Here is a 9144-nt window from a genome sequence, read left to right as displayed (position 1 = left end):
AAACACTCTGCCAGTCAGTCATGGATCGGCCTCCCCACAGCCTGGACATCAACATTTTTGAAGCAGTGTGGGATCACATTGACTGAGAACAGACCAAAAGGCAGCCAACATACAAAGAAGAGCTTTGAATGTCCTTCAAGAAGCCTGGAGAACTATTCTAACTAAAGATACTTTAGAAAATGACAAGAGTTCAGACTAAGTTGGAGAATAAAGGCTCGTTAGGATTGTACAAACTCTATTTTTGCCATATATACTGTATTTCCATGTATGTTTGTACATGTTTCAATAACACTGCACCTATTTCCCATTTTCCTTGCAGAGGAAATGAGGGTTGGCTCAACACTGTTGCACATTACTGTGGCTTCCTAGTCTGAAGAGTGGTGTAAACACCAACCCGATATCACTGCAAAGTGTGCGATAGACACGATGGTCCACAATATCCATTTCACATGTTGCCTTTCTAAAGTGTGAAAACGACACTCACATGCAGTAAGTGGCAGTACAAATATTTTATTTCAAGCCAACATGAAAATAATCACAGCAAAGCATTTAAACAGACATTATTAACACATTTACATGTAAAGCCACCAGCTTAATCGCTTCTGATGATTAAGGACTTTGAACGTACTTCACGCGTGTTTAGCTTGCTATCGACTTCTTGCCTTTACATTTATCATCTCCCCCTGCTGGTAATGCAACGTCTGCATGTGTCCCTTTGACGTTTTGGAGAGGCAAAGCGGGAAATGGACACAATGGACCGGCGTGTCTGTTACACGTTTTGCCGTGATTCTGGGTAATATTTCTATATTTCTGCAAAATTTTGATTGACATGTGTTAAATGTTAGCCCTGCAACAGACCGGCAACCTGTCCAGGGTGTGGCCCTATGGCAGCTAGGATAGGCTCCCTAGGGAAGAGAATTAGGGCCGCTGGAAAAAGTCACAGCGGTCATGCCCATCATTGTGCTCATCTGACTTTTTTTCTCCATGACGATCTCAGGTGAGGCTCTCGGATATAACTGGCTTTCTGTGCTTCAGGAGTGCACTGACCGAAGAAAGATAAAAATAAATGCTTGAAATAAATAAATAAATGAAAATAAAACATCTGAGCAGCCACCTCCTCTTTTCAACTCCACTGTATACTCCATCAGTCTGCTTACCACCAGCACTATAGATGTTCATACAATGCAATAAGCAAAGCCTCAGGAGAAGTGTGAATATCACTCATCTATTCTCAGTTTTGGAACAAGAGCACGCGGTCTAGTTGTGTTTTTGTGCGTAGTAATCAGTAGGGACACACCTCGTAGCATCAGTAGTCAGTATTTTCACATTAATAAATATCAAATAACATGATTAAATTCACTCCAATGACTCAATCAATCTGTTTTTTTTCTTTTCAGCTCATTATTTTGGTCATACAGTCACTAACTTTGCATTTTTCATTTTTTCCACCTGAGATGCCGCAGGAAAATAAGTTCAGTCAAAAGTGATAGCCTTATATAAAGGCACCTACTCAGACCACCCAACCAATAAAGCTGATGAGCTGTTGCTGAATGCAGCGGCACTTTTAGCAGCTTCAGAGGCAAATATTTTGGATAGAGATGGTAGAGCTTGAACAGAGAACAAATGTGAGATTTAATGATGATGATGAAGCTCCAAGTGGTGCTAATGTTAAAACAATAGCTTCCTCAGTCCCCAAATAGACAAACAAAACCAACCAAATGCTGCAGGTTTAAAAATGCCTTATTGGCAGGGAAGAGCAATCTCCTCTCTGTTATGATTGTCAGTCATCTGTCTTCGCTTCGGTTCAGTGGTTTAGTAGATTGACGTTCCTGGACAGCTTCCACCCACGCAGCATCCTCATTCTGATGCAACCGCAGTAACATACCCACACACTCCTGCAGTTGCTTGTTCGGAGGCCCATCAGCATCTCCTTTTCCTCTTGCTGCTCCATGTTTTTGTGTGCACAGAGGCCACGGAGTGGGGCGGTTATCAGGACCAGCGCTGCAGTTACAGAGCAGGCATGGGTGGGAGCAGGGCAGGGCTGCATGCTCTCCGAACAGGGAGTGCGACAGGCTGGCTTCTCCCAAGGAGATAACTTTGTTCTGGGCCAGGAGAGATGACATCATGACGGATGGCAATGAAGATGTGGGCGCAAGGGGCAGGAAGCGTTATCTCACATGATGGCACCGAGAGGATGGAGACACACACATGCACATAAACACTTGTGGATCACACTGCTCCTCGCTGATACTCCAGTGGACTCGAACAGTAGTCACTCCCCACTGAACACACATACGTACATGCGGGAATACACACCTCTGACATGTTCACTCTTCCGCAGGGTCTAGGAGGTGGCTGTCAGTTAAAAGGCATAAATCAGACACAGAGGGCAGGTCACTGTGGGTGACTGTTGGGTTACTGTCACTTTCCACTGCACAGCATCTAAAACTTTTGGAAAATACACTGAAGAGACTGATCTCAAGAAGGACTCCCGGCTTATCCTGTAGGTTTGTACTGCATGCAGCTGCACAATACATATTGCATGAATTCTTTTTCAAACTCTAATACACTAACACACACGGCTCGGCTGTTTTTGGCACACACAACAACAGTAACACGCTGACTGAGGCGAATGCATTTAAAAGTTAATAGCAGTCATAGAAGTGTTGCTCGTATCCACAAGATAAAGACCAAAGTTTGTGAGAGACTCTGTTTAAGAAGTCAAATAATATACAGGCATACACACATAATATATATTATGTATGTATGTATGTGTATATATATATATATATATATATATATATATATATATATATATATATATATATATGGATCCAACATTTGGAAATTATGTTTTTTTTTGGCAATTTGCCTGTGAAAGGGAGGTACTGGGTGTGAGAGAGGGCTGGAGTTAAACTGGCTGATATGGCATGATGCATCTTTATAACTACAAAACCAGGGTGCTCCCATTTTGGCACCACTTTCAAGTCATCACAATAATCCATGGCGATTCAGGGATCAAATTCCAGCAAGCCCGTGCAAAGCCTCTGGGAGTGCTTTAATATTGACTGCAGATCAGTTTGTCTAACTCTTCCTTACTAATCACTGCTTGCTTTGATTTCCCCCAAAGCTCAGAGGCTTTCATCCTCCTGGCTAACTAATTGACAGCGAGGGCTATTTGCGCACATCGTGCAATAGTTACTGATAATGAAGCCTGAACTGGGTGATGATGAGCAGCGGTTAATGATGAGTGTGGTTAAGTGGCTTTTATTTCGCAAATTCTTCATTGCAAAATCAAATTGTTTTAAAGTAGTCCATTCTTTACTCTGCAGGAACCATGTGGGACTATAATTGCATTCAAAAATGCAATAATAATGCAAACACAACACTGTAGAAGGTTTGAAACAGCATTAAAGACTCACTGTTGTAAACTTGTAAGCTTTTAGTTTTTTGTAAATAAACAAATGTAAATTTTCTTTTGATCAAAGTGATTTGATTTTTCACTCGCAGCTGTTTTGTATATTTTGTGATTCTTTTTATTTTATTTCATTTTATGTCCCAATTTAATAACATAATTTTTACAGTATTTATTTTTCCAGGTTACTAAATCTAAGCTAATAATTTAAACCCTTAATTATCATAATAACAAAGAGTGATCTTCAGAAAACCTAATGATGTATAATAAATGTAATAAATAATAACGTGTGAAGGGAGTGCGGAAAAAATACGATTTTCATTGTCCAGTAATATTCAAATGTACATATGAGAATAAAGTCACTTGTGCTTCTAAAGTGATCTTCTCTGCAGGTTTTCTCTGGTGCACCATGTGTCGCCTCCTGAATGTCTTGCTGGCCTTGCTGAGCCGCTTCCTATTTGCTGTCCACGGGGTGGTGACGGTGTGGCGAGTCGTAGCTGTTAAAGGGGAGCCGCTCTATTGGCTACTGCTGACAGGCGTGGCTCTGTTGGGTGTGGAAATGGCCATCACTCTGAAATGCACCCGTAATGCAGAGTGGAAATGGTAAAACACATTTGACATGATTTTCCTTTCTGCATAACACACTGAGGCTCAGTCAATTTTAAGCCAGATGTTAGCCCTCTGCTTCTTCCTAAATAATAATAATAATAATAATAATAATACATTTTAATTTGTGGGCACCTTTCTAAAACCCAAGGTCACTGTACAAAGCACAGAACAGATTTGGGAGGATGGGGAGTGAGATGCAGGCAGACTTTATAAACCTGTTTGGTGTTAGGGAGTAAATAACTCCTGAACTTGTAGCTGCAAACTCTTTACAACCCATCTGCCCGAGGCGGCTTTTGTAAAGGCCTGCAATATTCTGTGCCACTAAATTCTCTCTTATCATCCGCAGCTCTTTCTCTCTTTCACTGTCCATCAAAGACAAACATATTCCTCTGCTGTATTACTGCTGTCTTTCACTGAACTGTATTATGAGCCTACCATCACATCAATGTCACAGCCTATCCTATCCACTCATGGAGTAAATGTCTCCTTCTGGCTCGACTCATTTTTGACCAACAAGCTTTTTTTTTTTAAAGAAAGAAAGAAAGGAAAAAAAACATAAACTGACTTCAAATGGATATGAGCATTTAGTGTCACACCTCATTCAACACCAAGCTATGTCTTATTCAAAAGCTCACGAACTGAACATCGTCAGACGCGGGCTTTCTTCGGGCCTCTCTCTTTCTCACTGAGTCTTACTTTGAAGTTCTGTCCTCATGGAGAAGGCTTTGCACTGTCAAGTGGGATTTGCATATATGATGAGAATAATTGCCTGTCTGAAATTCGATGCTTCCTATGGGGAAAAAGGGACTCTTTCTTCTTTAGTGGGTGGCAAAAAAAGAAGAAGCAAATTTCTATAAATAACCTAACCCCCTCTTTCCCTCTCCTTTGGTGATCCTCTTTTAGGTTCTCCCCCATGGTTTTCCTGTACCTCAGTACTGTCATCCCGTCCATTTGGTTTCTGGAGCTGAGCCTGCTACAGTCCAAGCTGCCTTTCAACAATTCCTCAGGCCATGAGCTTCATTTGCTGGCTCACATCCCGATCTCAGCGGTAGGCGTCCCACCAACAAAACTGCCCTGCCCGCCTCAACCCTCCACGCAGCCACATTAAAGCAACACCTGATATCAGATAAGATTTAAATCTAGCAAGGGGGTGGATAAACTATTAGTTGCAGGAAATGTGTAATAGACACACAGAGATGAAGTCCAGATAGGCTCCTGCTTGAAAAATTCTTAGATCTCTCCCCTTGTGAGATGGTCTTAGTGAAATTTCTTTCATGTAGGATTTGGGAGCTTTTTGCCCCATGGCTGTACTCAAGGCTGGGTGGCAGCTTTTGAAACGTGAAGACGTACCGTTTTGGGAATATTGTAGAATATCAAGGGGTGGGTGCTTTCAGGATAAACTTAATGAACCTTGAGACAAAACAGTCGACTTATATTAAAAACAGAGAGGAGATGGCTAGTATGGATGACTGGTTTATTTGATTATTCATTAACACTGAACCCTTGCAAACACTTTCAACATGACTAGACTTCCACTGTTTTATTTATCCAGGGGATTAAGGATCTGGACCCAGAGAACTGGGTAGCTGGCTTGGAGCAAACCATGCTGATAGTCTTGGTTCTTGGTCGCTGGCTAATGCCCAAGGGGGACATGTCACGTGACCAACTCTCACAGCTTCTCATGGTGAATGTGGGACTGGGTGCTGACATCCTGGACATCTTCGACACCTTCAAGGAGCCCCAAGTCAAAACCAACCAGGCAGTTGTCATCATTGGCTTGGCCCTGTTCTCTTGGGCGCTCATGCAGTTTCCTCTGGTTCTCACTCAGACACGACCCCCAAAGGCTGGGCCTTCTCAAGACAGCAAGGGTGGTCCCTTCTGCTGCCCCGGGGCTCCACCCTCATTCACCTCCTGCTGCTCCAGCGAAGTCTGGAGTTTGCTGCTCACAGTCGGACTCCAAGATGGCCCGTTCCTGATCTACCGGTTCTACCTCATGGTGCAAGAGCAGGTCCTCAACCAGCTGATGATTTTCTTCACCTGCAAGAATATCCTCATCGTTCTTTTGGAGCTCTACAGAATATTTGTGGTGCAGTGTGAGCAGCAGGTATCTGGGCTGGAGAGATGCACTGCTCTGGTGCTCCAGTGTCAAGCCCATGGGGGCAGCAGGGAGGAGGAGGAGGTGGAAGAAGAAGTGGGTAAAGACGAGTGTTGCGAAGAGCAGAGCTGTCATATAGACATGAAGAAGGGGACCGAGAGGGAGGAAGATCAGAGAGGTGTCCAGGTATAGAAAGGCTCAAAATGCCGTGAGGCATGACTCCGGCCCCCAGGAGGGAGGGAATAGCTTTCACCAAGAATGAAGTCTAAACCCATCTGCCATCTCTTACATCTCAGCCTCGTTTGGAGACAGTCTCAGCTCTCTGGAGGTTCAGCGACTAGAAACAGAGCACAAGAAAAGAGAGTAAGTCCCCATTGAAAAGATCAGAGATGAATTTATGCAACTCCCTTTGATAAAAGTGGTGTTTCCATCACGGGAGCTTTCTCTGCTCGAGAAAATCAGTTCCACAGAACTGTCAATCTCTTTAATAGTATGAAGCAAATAACAAGGTAGCTTAAACAAGATAAATAGATCTGGGAACTTTACACTTCAACAAACTGGTCTCAATAAACAAGAGCTTAGTATATGGAATAGTATGACTGCATCATGATATGTCCTTGTGTTTTTAACCAAACAAGGTTGGTAATCATGGCACTCGATGTTCTATGAAATAAAATTTTTTTTAAATTTGATGATGTGTCTTTTCTTGCTGGTGGATGAGCATTTTCTAATAAAGATATATGAGGAAAGCACAGTGCTGTTTGTTCTGTTCTGCTCACCATGAGATGGCAGTGTTGCCAAGTCAACCAAGGCACAGCAAGCATCTGCTCTGTTTACTTGACTGTAACATACATGCTATAGTTACACAGAGGGAAAAAAAACAAAACAGTGAGACAGCAACACGACAGCAGCATCAGCAGCAGCGGCAGGAGGTTTGAACTCTGGTTTTGGTATAATATCGTCTTCTTTGAGTCTCTCTGTAGGACTCGATGGTGGCAGGACTGCACGTGATAAATGAATTAGAAAGATGTAGGCACCTTCGGGGAGCGGGCTTGTAATTAATAGTCAAATGCAGTTGATGTGGAGACGTTTCATAAAGAGTGAAGAGGCTTGCTTCACTTTTCAAGGTTTCATTTTCCTCTTGAGCACAATCAGACCATGGAAGTCTGTTTGAGAGCTCGGCGCATTTTTATTATGTCTGAAAAAGCACACTCGTGATTATGTGGGAGTTGTTTGAGTTCAACATGATTTGCTCTCGCCTTCTCTCTATACAGAGAGATGGAAGGTGCTTTTGAGATATTGCTCCACAGCCCACAAAAGCGAGACTGCTCTTTGAGAGCCTAAAAGGACAGTGAAATGTTTGAGCTGAAGCCCGGAGTCTCAAGGTTTTCGAGCCACTTCAAGGTGGGGGGGTGACGATGGGGGTGACGATGGGGGTGGGGTGGGGGGTGGGGGGTGGGATAAACAGCTGCACCCCTCCCCTCCTCATCCCCCCAACCTCCCATTCAGACATTGCCTCTCTTGTGGAACGAGGGCCGTGATGACCCTCTCACTCCACGCCTGCAACACTGTGTTGCGCAGGTTGAGAATGAAGAGCGGCTGTGGCATAGAGTGGCAATTCAATCAGAGGCCTTTCCAGCACATGCCCCGTATCTGTTTTTCGTCAAATTGCTGCACTTCACCTGGCCTCCAAGGTGATGATAGGAGCTGCTGGGGCTCTGGACGAGTTGGGACTCTTTGTTTTCAATGAGCTCTTGATGAAAGAGCGACAGAACCGTGAAGTGCTGGAGGAGAGTGAAAGAGAGCATTTGAGTGTTTTCCTCCCTCTGTTGTCCAATGCATAGATTATGAGGAAAGATTTCTTAAAACGATGACTGTGGGCCACCTCTGGAGGACTTACTGTAGAGCGCTGCCGTATTTCCTCTGTGGCAGCGCTTCGGTTCAAAATATCAAAGGCAGAGTCGACTTTTAAGAGAAAAGAAGAGAAAATAATAATAGAAAGTTCCCACTGGGATGTTAATTCTTCCATTTATGCTATCTAGTACTAGATAATGCCCGGTTTACGAAGTCACTCCCAGGCAAATGACATCACACAGAGCCAATGGGAGGGTGCAGCTCGTCCTAAGCACCTGAGTTTGGGGAGAATCCGATATTCCTGTGACAGCTTGATGTAGGCAATACAATAGGGTGATGAAAGCTTGGTTGTGATGAGAGTCCTTTTCCTCTTCAGATTAACTGCATGCTTTAACAAGATTGTGTGGGTGTGTGGGAGGATGGGGATGTCAGCTGATCCACGGGCTGCCCTACATAGATAGAGAGCGAGGAAGCGAGCGTGGAAACTCAAAGCCTGCGACTCCACTGCACATGGATGTATATGTCAGCCCTTACAAGCATTTAACTGTGTCCTGTTCACATGGGAAAAATGGGTGATGCACGTGGAATTCTTTGATTACATCATTTCATCAGGTCTTTGCATGCTTTATATTTTCCCTTTAAGTCCTTTAAACTTACTTATATGATCATGTTTCTGAGGACAAAGCGAAATGACTGATCACTGACAACATATCATTTGGTGGAGTGATGGGCGTATTACTCACACCGAAGGTACTCAACCAGCGTTTGAGCACTAAAGCATTACTGCTCTCATAAGCTCAGACTCACACGCCTGCATGTGTCACACTACATGTAATCAAATGGTAAATGGCCTGTATTTGTATAGCGGTTTACTAGTCCCTAAGGACCCCAAAGCGCTTCACACACACACACACACACACACACACACACACACACACACACACACACACACACACACACACACACACACACACACACACACACTGGCTACAATGTAGCTTGCCACATTGTAGCCAGTGTGTACACTGGGGCGCACTGACTCTGACCACCACCAGTAGGCAACGGGTGAAGTGTCTTGCCCAAGGACACAACGACCGAGACTGTCCAAGCCGGGGCTCGAACCGGCAACCCTTTACTTATTTATTCTGCAGAGGCAGGGACGAGGTTAAGA

At 43.9% G+C, this 9144-nt stretch overlaps 1 protein-coding gene across 1 annotated transcript; it reads left to right on the top strand.

Annotated features, from left to right (window-relative positions):
* Positions 1–3824: 3824 nt before the first annotated feature.
* LOC134619289 (transmembrane protein 26) lies at positions 3825–6311 on the top strand. The gene is made up of 3 exons (XM_063465056.1): positions 3825–4018; positions 4928–5072; positions 5577–6311. Exons 1-3 carry the CDS (start codon positions 3825–3827, stop codon positions 6309–6311), a joined length of 1074 nt encoding a protein of 357 aa, XP_063321126.1.
* Positions 6312–9144: the final 2833 nt, after the last annotated feature.

The sequence above is a fragment of the Pelmatolapia mariae genome, linkage group LG20 (genome assembly GCF_036321145.2).
Source record: "Pelmatolapia mariae isolate MD_Pm_ZW linkage group LG20, Pm_UMD_F_2, whole genome shotgun sequence".
Lineage (NCBI taxonomy): Eukaryota > Metazoa > Chordata > Actinopteri > Cichliformes > Cichlidae > Pelmatolapia > Pelmatolapia mariae.
This window is presented reverse-complemented; position numbering and strand designations above follow the sequence as displayed.

Excerpts from the sequence above, each read along its gene's own strand:
- LOC134619289 (XM_063465056.1), top strand. The coding sequence starts at position 3,825 with ATGTGTCGCCTCCTGAATGTCTTGCTGGCCTTGCTGAGCCGCTTCCTA. Across the intron at positions 4,019-4,927 it reads CGTAATGCAGAGTGGAAATG|GTTCTCCCCCATGGTTTTCC; the intron begins GTAAAACACATT and ends ATCCTCTTTTAG. Across the intron at positions 5,073-5,576 it reads CTCACATCCCGATCTCAGCG|GGGATTAAGGATCTGGACCC; the intron begins GTAGGCGTCCCA and ends TTATTTATCCAG.